At 40.6% G+C, this 20,252-nt stretch overlaps 1 protein-coding gene across 5 annotated transcripts in view; it reads right to left on the bottom strand.

The window, feature by feature from the left end:
* Positions 1-261: 261 nt before the first annotated feature.
* The window catches only part of HTT (huntingtin), a 161,361-nt gene continuing 141,370 nt past the window's right edge, over positions 262-20,252 (bottom strand). For 4 of the 5 annotated variants that reach the window (XM_025214044.1, XM_025214046.1, XM_025214045.1 and 1 more), the window contains 8 exons: positions 19,315-19,470; positions 16,448-16,638; positions 15,442-15,556; positions 15,013-15,226; positions 14,683-14,788; positions 8,944-9,106; positions 7,475-7,635; positions 5,177-5,390 (listed from right to left, as the gene is read on the bottom strand). In XM_025214044.1, the coding sequence (XP_025069829.1) occupies positions 5,177-5,390; positions 7,475-7,635; positions 8,944-9,106; positions 14,683-14,788; positions 15,013-15,226; positions 15,442-15,556; positions 16,448-16,638; positions 19,315-19,470 (1,320 nt within the window). Of the gene's footprint in view, positions 5,391-7,474; positions 7,636-8,943; positions 9,107-14,682; positions 14,789-15,012; positions 15,227-15,441; positions 15,557-16,447; positions 16,639-19,314; positions 19,471-20,252 lie in introns of all 5 variants that reach the window. The other variant, XM_025214043.1, reaches the window with a different exon arrangement.

The raw sequence follows: 20,252 nt of genomic DNA, 5'->3' as shown, positions 1-20,252 counted from the left end.
ATGTCAAGCAAAATGGTTAAACACAACCGAAAATGTTTGCAATGCTTCTCCTCACTTAACACACAGACAACACTGTTATTCTGAAATACACCTGCAGCTGTGTACGGGGCAGTCATTTTGTATGTTTTCCCAACACCCCTCATTTAATCATTGCATCCGTTTGATCCATTTAAGGAGAGTACATACACCGAGCAAGTCTACTGAGAAAGTATGCAAACTTTGCTTTTTAAATAACCAGAGGGGAAAAAAATCACTTACAGCAACAATTTATATTTTATTTTCTCTTTAGTTTTGATGTGCAATATGTTCAACAAATATTTTTGTATTTAAAAACACATCTAAAATTATATTCCTGCCTTTTAATTCGAATACAGCTGCTTTTGGTATTGGGGCTCCAAGCTTTTGCCCATCATAGCCCTCAACCCAGACAAGACAGCACCATGGGACTTGTGTGGTATGCAGTTCATCATATCCTGCATTTGCTAGGATGATCCAACTGAACATTATGTAGAGACAAAGACTGATGTACCGATGACAAGCCCACACAAAATGCATGTGACAAAAAGCAGTACATGCCTCACAAATGCTTCCACAGCATTCATGTCCAGCTAGCCTTAATTCACCAAAGCTTGATACAACATAGATGCTCTCTTGGGTATGACTTGTTAGTATTACTAACCTTGAACTGCTTAAACGTGCACAAAAAAATTTCACCTGAATTTTGAAGAGTAAATAAAAATGAGCACATTGGATCTCAGCTTCACTTCCAAATCTTTGTTTCAAATTTATCTGAACAGCTGGTGCATGGAGTCTCCACTTTTACTACAGTTAAACTTTTTGTATTTGGAAAAAAAACTAAGGTAATTACCTAAATACCTTTGTTGCTAATGTTTTTCAATTGCTTTCTTTCTATAACATACTGGCACTTTTTTTTTAAAAAAGGTAAGAGCAAAACATCTACCACTGTCATTCCTAGTTTGTTTGTATGTTTAGGGCAAAGCAGAGTTGGGGGGCTTGCTTTATAAGAAAACAAAACTGTGTTTAATGCAATGGTATGCTTGAAGCAGCTTTTATCCCTTACCTAATTGGTGGGTAAAGTCCTGATCAACTAAATCTTATTAGACTACTTATTGCTATACTTATTGCTCACTGCACCCAACTGTTTCTTTGCATTCAGGAGGCATAACTGGATAGTGTTTAGTCATGACAGATCTGCAAAACCAGATGAAGATTTAGGTCTGCTGCTCTTGGAGAACCGCCTTCTTAGTGTTTTTGACACAACTTCCTTATCTGCTAGATGAGTTTGGAGTCATTCTGTTTTAAACAAGGCAATGTTTTTGATGATGAATTACCAAATTAGAATTTACTTTTAACCCAACAGTTGGCCAATTTTTTCAAGCTGAACCTAGATCAGGTCATTTGATACTCCTTGTTTTAGGCAATATGTTTGTGTCATTTAGTGAACTTCAAATTTAACCCCTGACAAGGAATTTCACCAAGGCATAGTAATACAGAAATAATGAAAGCTGGAAGGCTATAGGCCACAAGGGACAAAAAGTGGAAGAACTTTAAATAACACTTATAGACAACCTGAACTGTTAAAGTCTTGAGTCACAAATAAAGACCCTTTATTTCCCATTATACAAGTTGCTTTAAAACACAAGGTATTTTGAATTTCCCATTGCATTCCATGCAAGGGAAAAAATAAAAAAGTGTTGAAAAGCAAGTCACTATAACCTAACTTCACTGAGCTCAGTTATATCTGTCCAAAGGTTTTTTTGTTTTTGTTTGCTTTAAAAAACCTCACAGGCAAGATCCAGTAGTCTCAAAGGAAGCTACACTATACATTGGGAGTGCAGGTCCTTCCACTGCAGCTCACTTACAGTACAGCAAGGTATTCTTCTTTTTTCAGATGTATTTGGTTAGCTGTACTACAAACTATTTCATTATCTTGAAGGGAGATTTTTGTTTATTTGCATTTTAATACTGCAGAACAGGCTAAATGTTGCATGTTTACTTCACTGGAATACCAGAGATGTGTGTCCTACATTTTATCATATTCGTTCCTCTGTTCTCAATTAAAAAACCACTAGTATTTAAATTTCCAAAACCAACTACATGTCAAGGAGGATGTGTGTCATGCTACTGTTATCACATATTAAAGGGGGACAAGCTATTTTGACACAGATGTATATACATCATAACTGAACAGGAAAAAAAATCTAACAGATTTTCTTTCTAAAAATAGCACGCTGATCATAAGACCATGTGTGATTTTGTTATGCAATTAGACACAGAAACTAGACCATGAAGCAATTATGGAAGCCTGCTTTCAGAACTGCACAAGTTTTAAAACAATTAATACTAAAATGATCGTTTTCTCTTAAAAAAACAGAAGGAAGAAAACATGCACCAAACAGAAAGGTTAAATGTAAGCCTTACAGGCATGGGTCCTCAGGCCCATTGCAACATCTGAAAAGGGAGGTGCATCTCTAAAGAGGGATGAACTACAGACACAAAGAAAATGTTGCTTTAGGTCTGCCAGGACAAATCTTCATGAAGGGGTAAAACTGAGTTGAATGGTTAACATTACTTTCAACTAAACTCAAGGATAGATCAGAGTCAGCTGTATTACTCTTGGCTGACAGTATGCAACACAGACATCCTATCAAATGCCAGCAACAGTACTGAGGGGAGGGAATGAATCGCATGCTGTTGTGCATCACATGTTGAGCGCTTAGCTAAACATGCTCCTTTTACTGGCTGTAAAGATACAATGGCAAGACTCAATTTCATGTTCAGAAATTTCATTAAGGATGGCTGGCCAGCCTCCATCTCGAGACAAACTGAACAATGATGCTGTATTACCTATGAGGAGATTAAAATAAAAAAGATCTATCAGTGCATGACACAAAGTATAGTGTTACACAGACCGAATGCGACCAGTCAGATGCTTTAAAATATATTAAAGTCTATTTTAAATTTTGGAAAATAGCTTATAAAAATATCATCTTAAACTATTTATTGTACAAAAATGGACTCGTGTGGCTCTGCAGTAGTAAACTACTACTGGTGATTACAAAAAGGAACAGTAATCTATAATGACCTTTCACTGCAAGTGAAGGGCATTATTTAAAATTGCTGCCATGGCAATGGGTCTCTTACCAGAATGGTAATACATTTCTACTATAACCCCAAAATTTAACATCTATTTAACTGAACCTGAACTTCAGTTTTGTTTTGTTTTTAAAAGGAAACTGAAGTCGCCACAGTGGTGTGGCCCAAGAACAAAGAGGAACCCAACAAAGGGCAGAACTACCTGCTCTAGATCTAGCAAGTCTTGTAGAGCAGCTACATACAGAGAAGTCTTAGTTATTTCTCCTGTCCCTATTATTAGTTTTAGATCATACGAGTAAGTAACAACAGTGGGCAATTCCTATTTAATCAAGTAACAGGCAGAAACCACTGTTTTTGGTCTAGGAATTTGAATTAGTTTAAATCCACAAATTTAATAAATACAAATATACACATTTGTATACATTAAATGTAGTCACATGTGTATAACTTTACATATATATTATATACAGAAATACATACAGTACATGCTCCTCCTGATAATACTCTCTCACTATTGAGGTGTCATCAAAAGGTGTTGATGAAAAAAACATAGAGATTAAATATAGCCATGTAGCTGAGAACCAATGCATGACCTGTATATCAAAGAATTATAGCAAATACAGTTAGGAACAAATACTGCCCTAGATTTCTCCATGTACATCTTATTAAAATCAACTAGGTGCTCTAAGTGTGGGGTCAAAGCAGAATTTGCAAAACTTATAGATATTCATGCTGTGTAACAAACACTGCATGTATACAACAGTTAATGAAAGAGGTTGTATAATCTAACACTTTAGCCAGTCCCAGAGTAGACTACAGCAGACTTCTGATTTCTTAACTGCCACCATAAATTGGCTTAGGATAGTCTATATCAAAGGAGTCCATGGTTTCAGTTAATATGAAAGAAAAAAGGTCAGTTATTGGCTACTGGGGAGCTTGCATCATTCAATCTCTTTAAAAAAAGCTGTGCAGCAGATGTAAGCAGCTTCTTAAATACACAAAGGGCTGATCCTAGGTGTTGAGTCTTCTCTTTCAACTTTATCTCTCAAAATAAAGCTCAAAAGAAGCCACAAGAAAATGGATCACAAAAATGCCTCCTTAATACAACTTCACAACACAAACTAGCCAATAAATTCCAGTTTTAAAAGTGTTTACAAAAAATGTGAAAGGTAAAACAAAGTGTAATCTGGACATTATGATGGATTTTCAAAAAGAAAATGATGCTAAATGCACAATGAGAAAATGAGGGCAATGTAAGTGTCAAGACATTCAGCAGCCTGGCTTTTTTCATCTCAAAAATACAGCACATCTCATGCACCACACGTTTTACAATTGTACATACTTTACATAATATAGAAATATTTAAGTTAAAATTTCTCTGGCTGATCTATTGTACTCACATTTTAAATCCTGAGAAGAAAAAAAAAGTGTGGTTATGTCTGCGCACTACAGCCCCCACACCGACACACACTCCACAGGGGATTAGAGTCCAGAAATAGAAGAACTACATGCTGGGAGTGTTATTCGTGAAAACTGGTTTCTCTGTTCTTTGTTTAGGAGAGACATTAGGAAACAACTTCTAATCTGTACTACACCATGGTATGTATATATCTACATAAAACTTTAATGGTTTCTAATGAGTGCAGCTTGCACTGAGACAGGATTTCTGCCAAAGTTTCAATACCAGCAGCAATACGATGACTTAAGTTGAACATTAGAAAGAGCAATACCCGGTTACCTGCATGTTGTACTCACCCATATCTTACAGTTAGTAATGGCCTCTTAGATTAGTTCCAAACATTACTTTGAACATATGTACATATTTCCCTTCACCACTGTTGCCCATTGTCAATAGAAGTGTTCCCTTATACCTTCCCTGTGATTCTCTGTGGTGCAGAGTGCTTATCCTCCATGCAAAAGTATCATGGAAATAAAAACCAACCAGTTCACATTATTACAAGTGCAAACACCAGCTGCTTTCTGAATCTTTATGTTCCTCCAAACATTCATGCCAGATTCCAATGCAAGACATCCAGTTGACTATGAAACACCAGGGTGTTTAGCATGCTGTGATCTTGTGAACATTTTGCAAACAAGTTAGCAGACAATGATAGGGGCTTCCTGGCGATGCCACAACCTCAAACACAGACTGAAAGGCTCTCCGGTCTAGCTCTTCGTCTATCTGATGTCTGTAGAAATCGATGGCCACCAAACAGAAAAGATTAACATCCACTTGTTCTGATTTTCCCATTCTGCTGATAATATGTGGAAGACTGGGAAAGAAGTTAAGGACATAATAAGAGAAGACAAAACTTTAAAACCTTACGCACGTGTTTGAAGAGCACACTGTTCTCCGATAGAGTACTTTTTTTTTTTTTTGCTTAATCAGGAGTTCCAAGGCCAGGGCATCTGCTTGTAGCATTTCAAGTGCCATACAAAAACCTTTATTTCTTAGCGAACTTCATGCAACTTCCTTACTAATCCTAACATATTCGTTTAAAAAGGTATCAAAATGTTCATTTTGTTTTACTGGGCCCTCTTCAGCAATGCAGTTCTGCACTACCTTCAATTAAGTGGGATTACTGAAATAAGAATAATGATCAAGGAACTGTAAAACACTGCAGGAAAATTCACACACACACACCCCCCATTTCCCAAGCACCAGCAAGGTGGGTTTTCTTGAATACAGGTTTTTTCTTTTTCTATCAATAAAGTGCACAGCAGGGCAGCACAACTGGCTCTTTCCAAGTACTCTGGAAAATATCACCATGTTGCTACAGTTTAAGATGACTAAAATTTGCCTGATGGGGGATATTCACCATATATTATAGGGTTGTTTTTGGGAGTAGAGAGAGAATAGATGAGGATATTATTTTTGGAGAGCTTTGTTAGAATGACAGTGCTTCTGAAGGCTTTTAAAACAGAAAAGAAAAAAACAACAACAATGAATACATCTGATAACAAGTTCTAAATGTAGTTCCCTTGATCACTGATTCTTCCTACAGTACTTACAGTAGTTTCTCAACATACTCCCTTCTAGCTTACAGTCCTTTACAACATTAACAGTTTACAAGATTAAAAGAAAGATTTTCCACAGTAATATGAGGTTTTTGCCATGACTTGCTCCCCTCAAGATGAGATGGACACTGCTGACCCTGAAATACTGCTCAAAAATTTACCCTAACCTGGTATTTAAATAGTTCATAATTTAAACCTGAAAAGTAAAGTTATAAACTGTATCTGAGGTTGGCACCAACATTAAAACTACTACAGTTGGTATTAGCTGGCAACCATGCTCACAATTCCAAACTGATTCACAGAGATTAAAGCCTTCCTCCATAAATACAGGTGACCATTTAAAAATCTTGGATAAATTTATGGAGATAGGATTACAGATCGGGAAATTCTAATTCTCCAATTCTCCACTTAGGGACCTGACGTGTGGAGTTGTGCTCGCTGTCCCAAGGGTGCAAAGCCGAATAGAGGGTGTTTGATTTTTCCAATGCTGCTGGGCTTTGCTGGTTACTGCATGAGGCCAGGAAGGAAGTTTTCCCCTCTTGCTGCTACAGGTGTCAAATGCTTTTGTTTTTTTGTTTGTTTGGTTTGGTTGGATGGGAATGGACAATGCAGCTTCCTCACAAGCATTGGGTGTTGGCCACAGCCAAGGCTGGGGATTTTGGCTGGGGTCTGCCCATGGTTTTGCTGGGGCTAAAACTACGAAGTTCCAGGTTAAAAGTGTCTTGGCACCTCCTCGCACAGTCAAACCAATCGCCACATTTGGGATCAGAAGGAATTTTACCCCATGGTTACATTGGCATGGACTGTGGAGGTTTTGGCCTTCTTCTGTGGCAGAGGGTGTGGCTCTCTTCCTTGAATCTCTCCAGTGTTTTTTAATAAACCTTGCACTGGTTGGACATCATCCCCCTACTTTTCCCATGACAGGTTGGGTGTTTGGGGCAATGTGCTTTGAGGCTGTGCAACAGGGTTACTTGCGTAGTTTTGGGAATAGGTTGGATGAGCACTTATGTGGAGTGGTTTGGATAAGGATGGACTTGCCTTGAGCAGAAGGTTGGACTAAATGACCTCCCGAGTTCCCTTCCAACTCTACTTTTCTATGCAATTTTATGTTCCTTTTTCTAGAAGCAGTTTTGGTTTTTTGTTTGTTTGTTTTTTTACAAACCTCAGCTACTGGCAGCATGTTCTTTGCTTGTAATTTAAAACAAAGTGTAAACCACTGCTGCTCATGCTGTGCTTGCTTGGTGAACAAAAAGAAAGATTTCAGTTTCTAGCACAATCAATCCAATTTAGGGAGATGCTAAACCCACTTAGAGAAATATTTCCAAATTGTTCAGGATACATTGCTGAAATCCACTGACTGGTGGAAGCACTGACAAAGAAACAGGAAAGACTCCACATTGCCATAGCAACAGGTGTTCTCTGGGTGAAGTTGGAGAGAGAAAGCATCACCCAGTCACGGACCATCGATGACTGTCCAGTGGTATGTAGTGTCTGAAATACCTGCAAAAGTTAATAAACATTTCACAAGGGAAGAGATATGCTACAACAGCATCAATGGCCAGACATCAAACATTACAAGCACATAATAATTCTGGACTGGCAAGCTTCTCCAGCAGCAAACCCTCTAGAAACCAACTAATATGAATGAATCAAGTTGTATAAGTCTTTGAAGAAACTGGATCTGGCATTCTGATTTTAGAAGTTGACCTTCCTGTTAAGAATGGCTGTTAGCTACACGTGACTGTCAAACACTCCATGGATATAATGTTGTGACAAAGTTGTAACTGAGTTAAAGTACTACATCAAAACTACTTGGCATGCATGTCACACGCCTGTGACTATTTATATTATAGGTTTGGGGGATGGGGAGAGAACAGGTTTCGCAAATTTGTGCTAAAATGGCAGGCCCAGACCAGAGGGAAGGCACTGCCAGTGCCATCCACTGTCTCCTTAATTCTGCAAGGAAGCTAGCTTACGTCCGTCTGATCACAAGCTGAGCTGAAGAATTTCAGGGTATGATTCTTCTTATTCCATTGATTTGGTAAGTGCCAGTTTAGCCTATGATACCATGATCCCAGATTTTGTCCTTCTGGAACATCTGGGTACACAACATTTTTAAACACAATCCTAAAGTGAGGCTGGCAGATCCAAAGGGCTCTTCCAATATCTGGACTCACGCAAACAAGTGTTGGCCACCTATAATTCCCCCGCCCCATCCCAAAACTAAGCTTTTTTCTCATTTCACTTCCTAGCACTTAAAATTACACCCTGCTCTGTTATGATCTTAAAATTGCAGACATGCAGGATCCTTCTCTACATTTTCTTGTTTCCTAAAATGATAACTCAGCTTTATTTATTCTAAAATGTGCAAGTACATGGGCAATAGAACTTTATTATAGCTGCCCTGCCTTTAAGTCAGTTAAAACAGAAATGATAAACTTTGCTTATCAATGTAGCAGCATTAGCTCTTTGGACATGTGCTTTGTTCAATAAAATACCAAATCCAGCCCATAACTGAATCACAACCTGCTGCTGATTTATTGTGTCACTTCTGATAATGTTCTGCAGAATAACCTTCTATGTTATTGGCAGAAATATAGTACAAATGCCACTCAAGAGGTGAAAAAGTATACCTTTTAAATATTTAAGATGTCACAACTGACACATTAAAATATGTTTATGGTGTTAAATGAGTACTTCTGATAATACTCATTGGTAACATAAAACCAGTAGTAAAATTTGCCTAGTTAACTCTTTAGGATCAACAAACCTCCCCCAGGTAAGGGAAAAGAAAATCAAACATATTACCTTATATACTACAGTTGCCATGAACTGAGGGTATGGCTGCTGGTTGGATAAAAATTCTCCAATAACTTTATTCATTACATCCTGTGGAGGAAAGAAGTCATCTAGGAATTGAGGGAGGATTCGTGCAACTACTCTAGCTTCAAAAGGAAATCCTTTCCTGATCCTAGGAGGAAACAGAGAAAATAAATACATTTCGTCATTTTAATTCAGCAGACTATTCTTGGCAATTTAGGCCCTATAAAAATTATTCCATTTTTTTGGATTCAAGTGAGAAAGGAAAGTAACTTTTTTATTTTATTTTATTTTATTAAATATACACGTAAACCTGGAGGTTTTTCAGGACTGACAGATAAATGCCTTACCCAGCTGACAACACATCAAGAAGTTTGTCCAAAGTTCTAAGACATTAAATTTTTAATACAGTTAATGTAATTTCTGGTGCAAATCTTATTAAAAAAGCCACATGAACTCTAAGAATAGTATACTATATCTGCATCTCAAAACAAGCTCAAAGTGTGAAAAATAAATATGAAGAGGAACATTGTAGTGGATGTGTTCCACAACTAAACCTATGAACTCTTACAACTGGTACTTCCAAAAGCTGTCAAGCACTGGTCTAACTATTCCAATTGAAACTAGGGGTATAAATCCCACCAAATGCAATGGGGACGACTAAGACACAATTGAATGCTCTTGGCCTCTATACTGCAGCACCTAACACACCTACAGACTGCTGGGTTAGAACACAAGTTCAAGTTTCCCATAGCAGGAAATAAATCATACAGAAACTAAACAAGCTATTTGCTTAGATTATCTTCAGCCTGTATCTACTTGACATTCTAATAATTTTAGTTAAGGTGATATGAAAGGGCACATAGCTCTTTTTTAAAAAGTAAGAGATCCTGAAAGTCACTTAAGAGTTATTGATGTAAACTGATTTTCAATGGGATTTAGGCACTTAAGTCATGAGATTGTGGCAGTAAACCAATATTTTTAATAGCTGACTATAAAAAATAAAAAAATAAATAAAAAATAAAAATTCACAGTAAAAAAGTTCTATAGGAAAACCAATCTGAAAAACATCTTGGCTGCATACAGATGTAAAAAAATCTCCCAGTACTTTACTTTAAACTCCGTGTGTCCCTACACTGAGCCCAGCACATGCCCAGAAGTACTGCGTTTAGTTAGATCTGGCTTATCCAATGTCTGTAAAGACCAGGCACTTTACTGTGGCTTTTTGTCACTTATCTAATAACTGATAAAATCAGCTATTAGATAAAAGCACCAAAAAACCCCACTGAAGCACTCTATCTATACAGACACTGCAGAGCTGGGTTGAACTAACATGCTGCTTCTTTCAGTAAAGTGTATTTTTTGTCCCTCGTCTCCCTCCACATCTGTCAGCACTCCTTAAGCCAAGACCTCACGTTCAGCATTGGTCAATTTTAGAAGTTTTGATTTTGGATATGATAGGGATGTTATATACAAGATATATAGATATATATATATAGATAAATATTTGGGAAGATGGTGAGCTACAGTGGCTTCCTACAAGTACCCTGGTCACCTTGGTCGATACGATGTTATCAGAAACTTGGCTATTCCTAACTTTATTTTCCAAGTTCATGAACATCAACAGGACTGCATGGTGGGTATAGGGTCTTCTCTGCTGAGAAGCTGAGAATTTTAACATAGTTCTGATGAAAAAGACCCCTAGTTAGCAGACTATAAAACTGTTAAGTTTGATTGTGAACTACAGTTTAGGGCAGGGTGGTCAAAATATGGCCAGCAGGCTGAATCCAGCCCACCAAGCAACTCCATCTGGCCTGCAGGGCCCCCCCAATAAGCACCCTCTAAGCCCTGGCCCTGTCTTACAGCCCTGGCCCTGTAAGGCCCCCACCTGGCCTGACCCACTGCAGCCCCAGCCCCTTGCCAGGGGATGCTGGGGACAAGATGTCTCTGCCTGGCAGAGGCTTTTGTCTGGCCACCTGGTGCCAGTTCCCAGCCTCCCTGCCTGCAAGCCTGGAAATGCAGGTAAAGGGCCAGGAACTCCCGCTGGGGGAAAGTGGGGGAGTGCAGGGAGCTGCACGCTATGGGGCTGGCCACACACCCTGCCACCACATGTGGCTGGGGACTGGGGTAGGAGCATGTGAACTGTGCACTATGGGGCTGCCCCTGCACCCTGCCACGCGTGGCCAGAGACTTGGACGGGAATGCTATGGGGCCAGGCAGGGCTGGCCCCACATGCTGCCCCACTTGCAGCCAGGGACTGGGGTGGGAGTGCAGGGAGCTGTGCACTATGGGGCTAGGCAGAGCTGGTCCCACTTGCTGCTACCACATGCAGATCTAGGGACTCCAAGGACCCCCCCATCCTCCATACATCAAACCCCCGCACCATACACACCCTCCCATAAGCGGCACTCCCCCAAACATACCCATACACTCCCACCCCCCACCATAACCCCACACACCCACACCCTCTCACAGCCCTCACCCCAACCACATACCCCACACACCCTCCCCAACCACACCGCTCTGCCCTCCCCCCAACAATATACAAGAGTAAGACTGTATTTTGAATTATTATGCAATAGCCTCTATATGTACTATGCCAAGGGTTTTCAACCTTTTTAGGTCAGTGTACCCCCGGCAGCTGGACACAAGTGGGGGTGGCGGGGTGGCGCACATTCAAATGCAGAGCAGCAGTAGCTGCTGCGTATGAGCTTCCCCCACATCTGGCTGGGCAGGCAGCACCTGCGTGGCAGCACGGGATCATGTGTGGTGGCACTTCATCCCTGCCTGCCCATGTGTACCCGCTAGGGCCTTCTCAAGTACCCCCAGCTGACAACCCCTGTACTATGCAAACGTGCAAATTAGGACAAAAATGTTTTTTTAAATAAAATTAAAATACATTATTGTAGATGTTTTTTTTTAGTAAATGATGTGGTTTTTTTCTGGTTTCAAGATGGCAACCCCAAGCCCCCAAGAAGTACTTCTGGGGCAAGGGACTTCCAGGGGCAAAGGTCAGGGATTAGGGGGCAGGACTTCCAGTCCCAATTTGGCAACCAGGGGGCAGGGCACCCATCAAGGGGTGGGCCACCCTTGCAGTCCTCAACAGCTCACTAAAACTCATTAAGTGGCCCTCCAGCCAAATTAATCGACTGCCCCAGGTTTAGGGGTTCACAAATATATACCCTCTTTCCTTTAACCATTTGTCACGGGGAAGGAGAGACAGCGAGACTTCAATGGCCGATTGCTAGGGTGTCAAATATACCTCCATCTAGACAGCAAGAATTAATTTTCTGAGACTAGCTTGGAACTTCTGGCCCTTCCTTTTAATTTTCACGCAATCCATGTTAAAACCAAAAACAACGTGTTCCCTACCTCCAAGCTTACAGTGCAAGTTGCTATGGTAGTGTTGTCCAGTAAGAGTACAGATAGCTCTTAGAATTTCTGGACCTTTCTGGAAGTCAGGAAGTTTTATTGAGCCCATTTCAAAGCAAAAAAGTATATTTTCCTGTTTCTGTAACCAACTGACCCATGTGAGCATTCCAGTCCTTCAAGAAAATTGCCATTGCTTTTTAAGTTGGGGGAAAAAAAACCCAACCCAATAACTAGGAACACTCCCCCACTGAGTAGTTCAAGCTTCTAACCCATAGTCTTTACAGGGACCTTGATTTTTCAATCCAACATTTTCTAAGACTGAGGTTATGCAAGTCACTGAAATTCACCTGTTTATAGACAGAACTATAGATTCCGAGGTGAGTTTTCTGAGATTGAAGCAGATCCATCAAGTTTAGACTGATGCACGACAGTACCATGCATCATGAAGAAAGGCTATCCATATGAGCATGACATCCAGAAAAGAACATGTATCCATCCATTATTAACTTCAATAGTACTTTCAATACAAACTAATGGATGATGAGAGACTGAAAGATTACATTTTGCAATGATTGTGCAGGAGACAATATAAGCCTCAGCAAATTTCAGAGACAGCACTGAATATGGATATGCAGGGAAGTTTCTGCAAGGTTTCATAGATTTCATAGACCTTAGGGCTGGAAGGGACCTCAGAAGATCAAGTCCAGCCCCCTGCCCCAGGGGCAGGAAGTCAGCTGAGATCATAGGATCCCAGCAAGATAAGCATCCAATTTTCTCTTGAAGGTGTTCAAATGTAGGTGCTTGAAACACCTCCGACGGCAGACTACTCCAGACCTTGGGAGCTCGGACCGTAAAGAAATTCTTCCTTACGTCCAGCCTGAAACGGTCTTGCAGGAATTTATAACCATTCGACCTTTTTTTTCCCTGGCGTGCTCTGGTGAACAAATGTTCCCCCAGATCCTGGTGGACACCCCTGATAAATTTATAGGTGGCCATCAAATCGCCCATGAGCCTGCACTTCTCCAGGCTGAAGAGTCCCATAGCTCTCAGCCTCTTGTCATAAGGTCTGTTTTCCTGACCTCTGATCATGTGCATGGCTCTCCTCTGCACCCTCTCAAGCTTCTCCACATGCTTTTTGAATTGTGGAGCTCAAAACTGGACGCAGTACTCCAGCTATGGCCTCACTAAGGCCGAGTACAATGGGAGAATGATGTCCTGGGATTTGCTTGAGAAGCATCTATGGATGCAAGCCAGCATTTTGCTCGCTTTACTAGCCACAGCATCACACTGAAGGCTCATGTTCATTTTGTGGTCAATCATGACCCCCAAGTCCCTTTCGTCCATAGTGCTAGCTAGCATAGCACTGCCGAGCCTATAAGGTTGCTGCAGATTTTTCCTCTCAAGGCGGAGAACATTTTGCAGTGTTAAACACCATCAGGTTCTCGCCTGCCCGTTTCCTGAGCCTGTCCAGGTCAGCCTGGACCACCCTCCTGTCCTCAGCTGTAGAGGCTTTACCCCAAAGTTTGGTATCATCAGCAAACTTTGACAGTGTGCTTCTGACACCAATGTCCACATCATTAATGAAGATATTGAACAATACAGGTCCAAGGACAGAGCCTTGAGGGACCCCACTGGTCCCAGGGCACCAAGACGATTGACTTCCGTCAAGCACCGCCCTCTGGGTCCGACCATGGAGCCAATTCCCCAGCCAGTGGATCGTGGTGGACCCGAGGCTGCAGTTGGCCAGTTTTGCCAAGAGATGATCATGGGATAGCAGATGGAAGGCTTTTTTAAAGTCAAGATATACAACATCAATCTCCTCTCCCTTGTCCAGGTGATAGGTCACCTAGTCATAAAAGGAAATAAAATTGGTCAAGCAAGACCTACCTGCAACAAACCCGGGTTGATGGATGTCAAGAAGCTTCTAGAGGGGGCAACTGATGTCAAAGTTAGGGTTTGCATCTAAAGTTTCCTAATGCCTTTAAAGGCTGGGGAAATGGCATTATTATTATCATCATCAACACAAGGAATGAAAGTACTATGGTACTTTGTGATGACGATCTTTCAAATATTTTGTCACCATACACAAAAAGGCACATATTTTATGCACCAGAAACCTTCATCCTTGTGAACAAGAATCTGGTTTATCTGCATTACGGTTCTTATACATCTGTGCTGGACCAAACAACTCCAAAGAAGTTACTGTGTTACTGCATATGATTGACATCATGATTTTGACCAACAGCCAAGTAAAAAACAACTTTAAAAAGTAATTGCCATGAACAGCATTGACCAGCAAACAGAACAGGCCACAAAGGTACTTTCCTGTTTACGGTAAAGGTTTGATACTCTTACCTATCAAAAAGAACAGATACCCGTTCCATAGCCACAATAACGGATTCACTGTCTGGGGCTGTGGGATTTGCATCTGTAGCACGACTTGGACTAATTTTCTCCTTTCCTACAAAGAAACCAGATATCCTGTAAGAGCTTGCTATACAAATGCAGTTGTAATGAACAAAATTGGCCTTGTTTCAACAAAAACAATGAAAAATTCAGTTCTCTTAAAAAGCTGTAAAGTTTTGTTGATTTTCTGAGAAGTCCATTAGAAGAGCCATATGATTTCTCCTCCTGAACCGATGCATTTATACACTTACAGGGGACAAAATTTAATAATATCCAAACCTGTATACATGCAGGTCAGCATTAACCCCAGTGCTGCCATTGCTCGGTGGGGGCTGTGTACATTCACTCTGTCAACACTTAGTTTAACTAGAGATTCACTATCCAGTCTAGAGAGTTGCTCTGAAAGCAGGAGTCGTTCTAGTCCTCTCAGGACACAATGGTATATGATGGATGGAGTAGATTCATCGTTCCCAGACACCATAACGGCGCACATCTGAAATAACCAAGAAAGAAATCTAAGAAACAAGTTATCCTATCTGAATCCTAGCACCAATATGTCAGAACAGACACAGACAGCTGCAACTGGTTTAGTTGCTTTCAACGCCTTGAATTCCTTCTAAAGTACACACTACTTTTATGATGATTTTTTTTTGGAAAAACTATGAAAGTGAGTCTGAGTTGCCTTCTGCAATCTGAAGCATTACATACCTGTATTATTCCTGCAGAGAACTCAGGCCCTACATCAAGTGGATAATTCTCTATCAAGTAGAATGCTGCAGCACACATTACCAAGATGTGCTGTTGGTTATGGACACTCACACAACTGTAAATAAGCAAGGAAGCCAAGAGTTATATCTATTAAAAGTCATCTCTTAAAAATGTAATAAAACATGAGTGCTCTATATGGACTACACTTTTTTGTTAAATATTATCTTACTGCAATATTTGACACTAAACAAACTATTTGGCAAATCACTCTCAAAGAATCACCATATGCCCCCAAAAATGGTTACTGTTTATGTAAGTACAGTGTTACACGAGTCCTAAGAATAAGTTTAAGTGCCATAATTAGAACCTAGTTTTGTCTCAGTTGTTTTAGGACAAATGCTCTTTGCTGGTGTTTCTGCAGTACTCCTAGGAAAGATTAAACTCTTTATGATATCAAAAGAAAGCCAGGCTTTGAACTAGTAATAAGTCCCAGTTGAGTAGACTAAGCTACCAACTAGATTTCTTCCTCATCTTCAAGGGATGTTTGACTTCTCCAAATCAAAGCTAATTCTGGCAGCAGGGGACACTAGAAGGAATCAAATATTACAAGTTCTCATCTGTGGACAAAAGACTTTTTCAATCCGAGTGTCTCTTAATACTTCAAAAAGGGTAAATTGAGGCAAGCAAGCTCTCTCAAACAGACTGAACATTCACTGAGGCTTTAAAAACAAACCAATCCTTTTGAAACTTCAAAACTGTCAAATTAAATGCTTGTTTTTGCTACTGCTCATATGCTCTACTTGTATCTGACATCAGAAGCAGAAACAGCAACACACTAACAAGCAGTACTGCTCTCAACACAGGAATCTTAGGGAATCTCTTGTAAAGGTTGTGGGACTGATAGAAATATTGTGGTCTACTCAGTTATTTCTGGACAATTATTTTACAGCTCAAAACTTGTTTTTGGACTTAAGTCACAGCAGAGTTATAAATATACAGCACTTACTGTGCTACCCCTCTCAGATTGGAAAGCAGATACTCGCTGATAATTGGAATGAGTTGCTTTGCTGTCTCATCAAGCAGGTCACACTCGAGAATGTAAAGAATTCCATGGAGCGCGCCAATCCGACTTGGCATGTGCGTGCTACGCAGGGTTGATTCCAAAAGACGACTCACTGGCTCAGCTACAGCTTTATCCTAATGCGAACACAAAACCACATGCCAAAACTAAACATAGGACCAATTAGAATGACTCACCGCACCTGGTAACAAACTAAGGAACAGACAAAGATGGCATGAACCAGAGCTCTGCAGATAGTATGTAGTTGTTGAAGCACTTCTGGTATATTTAAAAGTAACTGAATAACCTGGTATTTTATGGCTAGTGAATTTAAAATTTTGCTAAAGAATGTGTCTATTTCTGAGTATTAATTATCCTCCTCCAGAGATATTACAATGTTCAAATTAATGGAGGAAAAATATAATTTCTGGTAACTGGTAAAGGACTGCACCAAAATGTTAAATTTGTCTTTTACCTGGGAAAGACTTTCAAAAACTGTAAGGCCGGAAGGGACCTTGAAAGATCATCGGGTCCAGCCCCCTCCACGAAGCAGGAAAGATAACTGGGGGTCAGATGACCCCAGTGAAGTGACCATCCAGTCTCTTCTTGAGAATTTCCAGGGTAGGTGCTTGCACTACCCTCTGGAGGGAGTTTATTCCAGTCTGGACACCCTGGCTGTGAAGAAGTTTTTCCTAATGTTGAGCCTGAATCGATCTTCCAGGAGGTTGTGACCATTACTCCTGGTTTTCCCCTCGGGTGCCCTGGTGAATTGAACAGTTGCTCACCAAGCCCTTGATGTACTGCCCTAGTGTAGCAGTAAGCTGGTACCAGGTCCCCCTCTCAGCCTTCTTTTCCTCAGACTGAAGAGTCCCAGATCCCTCAGCCTTTCCTCATATGGCTTGCCTTTTAAGACTCTGATTGTACAGGTGGCTCTTCTTTGAACTCTCAAACTTGTCCACGCCCTTATTAAAATGTGGTGCCCAGAACTGAACGCAGTACTCCAGCTGCGGTCTCACCAGTGCCGAGTAGAGCGGAAGAATCACCTCCTTGGCTTTGCTGGAGATGCATTGACTGATGCATGCCAGAGTATTATTTGCCCTGCTGGCTACAGCATTGCACTGCCGGCTCATATTCATATTGTGGTCTATTAATTACCCCCAGATTCCTTTCATTCATGGTGCTAGTCAGTTTGGTGCTGCCAAACCTGTAGGTGTGTGGGGGTTGCTTGTCCCGAGATGGAACACTTTGCATTTCTCGACATTGAACTTCATCAGATTCCAATCCGCCCAACTTGCCAGCCTGTCTAGGCTACAGTTACAGGTAGACCTATCTTCAAGCGTGACCACACTCCCCCATAACTTGGAGTCATCCGTGAACTTGACCAGTGAGCTCTTCACCCCCACATCCAAATCGTTAATAAAGATGCTGAAAAGTACTGGACCGAGCACTGACCCCTGCAGGACACTGCTGCCCACTTCTCGCCAGGATGACACGGATCCGTTCACTACGACCTCTCTGGATCCTATCCTGCAGCCAGGTTCTCACCCACTTGAGTGTCTTGGAGTTAAGCCCACGATCTTCCAATTTGCTCCTGAGAATATTGTGGGATACTAGATCAAAGGCCTTTTGGAAGTCTAGGTATACGATGTCAACCTGCTTTCTCATGTCCAGGTGTCAAGTTACCTGGTCATAGAAGGAGATGAGGTTGGTAAGGCAAGACCTCCTGCAACGAAGCCATGCCAGCTGTCATTCAGAATCTTACCTCCTGCACGCTTATCGCAGTCCCACTTCACCAGTTTATTGCTACTGGATAGAGCTTAGGCTGTTTATATGCCAAGAACATTTGTGGACTTTGGACACCTGCAAGTTTAACCTGTCAATAGTCTTCTAAACTGATGAACATGTGACAGAATTTTGGTATATTAGAAGATGGCTATGTGCCGAAGGCCTGCACAAATGTAGTACTTAAGATACTGCCCCATATTACTAATGTTCTATGGAACTTATTTTGGCCACTAACATTCATATCTGAATGCCTCTTCCAAAACACCCGTATTTTTAGTTCAAGGGTCAAGAAATGCAGAAGCTGAAACCACGATGGGAGAGTGAACAGCAGGGGGATGCAGTAGAGGGCAGGTGCCAGGGGGTGTGGGCACTGCAGAGAGGGGTAGAAGGCTAATCAGGCAGCAAGGAACAGAGGTCAGGCCACTTGACTCCTCTCCTACTGCTGCAGTGGGGCAAGCAGCGGCAGCAGAGAGGAAGAATTCAACATGCAATTTTTCTATACATGTATAGACATTTTCTATGTATAATTTTCTAAACATGAAAAATTATAACAAGTTTACAAATGTTTTATGTCTAGAAACTAATTACTGGGGGGCCATCTTAAAATCAAAGTAATCTTGGATTCAGAAGAATATGGTAGTATGATGTTCAATTAGTTTAATTAAATGGAAGTGAACAGGAATATGTGAAAGTTGCTGTACCAGGAATTGTATTTCCATCTTTCACACACTTGCTCGAGCAGAGCAGAGGTTCTCAGTTGAGGACCACTCTTTTGGAGTTCATGCCTCACCACACTCCTCCAAATCACAAATATAACATTCTTCAGGATACAGTGAAAAATACTTGGTTTAGATTTGAATGCTAGGTTTTTAAACATGTATAAAATATATTTATGAGAAGCAATTTAAAAAGCAGATACAAAACATCAGTTGTTCTCAGATCTTTGTGGTGTGAGTACAGTGCTACCAGTTTACAATGGTTAATGCATTGTACACTGGCCACAAAACTTACATGCACTAATTTCTTACCATTCCAAGAACAGCTGCTGCCTTACATGTGGCAGGTACCAAATACTGAATGAGGATCTCATCTTCTGATGGATGCACCTTCCTCAATTCTGTCAGGGTTGTGTACATCATCTCAAACTGATTTCTTTCTGTAAACAAGTCTGAAACTGCCAGAAGCTGTTGAGTAGAAAAGAATCAAATAGAAAAAAAAGTTATTAACAAACCAAAAATATCAGACTATTCTTTTAATATACCTGCCAGCAAAAATAATTCAACTCTGTGTTGTGACATGTGGTGCTAAATATTTTAAATTGAAAGCTGGAGTAAAATCAAACATGATCTAATCAGATGTCAGATGCAAGCTTCAAATGGAACAGTGCTACTTCAAAGACACAAAGAACAACTGCTAGCAGGGCATTAGTCATTGTAAAATATGTGCATTCTTCTTGCATGCCATCTGAAAACATACAGAATCCTAAGCTCTCAAGCAGAAGTAAAGTCAGGAGTATTTTCCTACGTGTGATGTTTCAGGAATTATGGTTACAGCACTAAAATGCCACCCCGCAAAAAATCCCACTATTTTGAGACATTAGACATCAAAACTGATGTCTATGTTCAAATTTCTCAATAGCCCTTTCAGTGCATTAACTAACGCTATTTCTGTTTTTAGAACAGTGGTGGCCTGACTCCATCTCTTGATTTCATTCAACTAACAAGGCATTTTATTGATCACACTTCCATAATGTGCGATTAAAAGGTGCATATTCCATAATGCCCTAAAATAGTCTCTTGCATTACTTCTCATTTACAAAACCAAAACACTAAAGTAGTTCTGGAGTCTACTTTTGAGCCCCCAACAACCCAGATTTACAAAGCAGCGCATAGATTAATGGATGCTAGGGTCGGAAGGGACCTCAACGGATCATCGAGTCCAACCCCCTGCATAGGCAGGAAAGAGT

This window comes from Alligator sinensis, unplaced genomic scaffold, assembly GCF_000455745.1.
Source record: "Alligator sinensis unplaced genomic scaffold, ASM45574v1 scaffold1094_1, whole genome shotgun sequence".
Taxonomy (NCBI): domain Eukaryota; kingdom Metazoa; phylum Chordata; order Crocodylia; family Alligatoridae; genus Alligator; species Alligator sinensis.
Note: the sequence above shows the minus strand (reverse complement) of the source record. Positions and strands in the feature narration are given on the sequence as shown.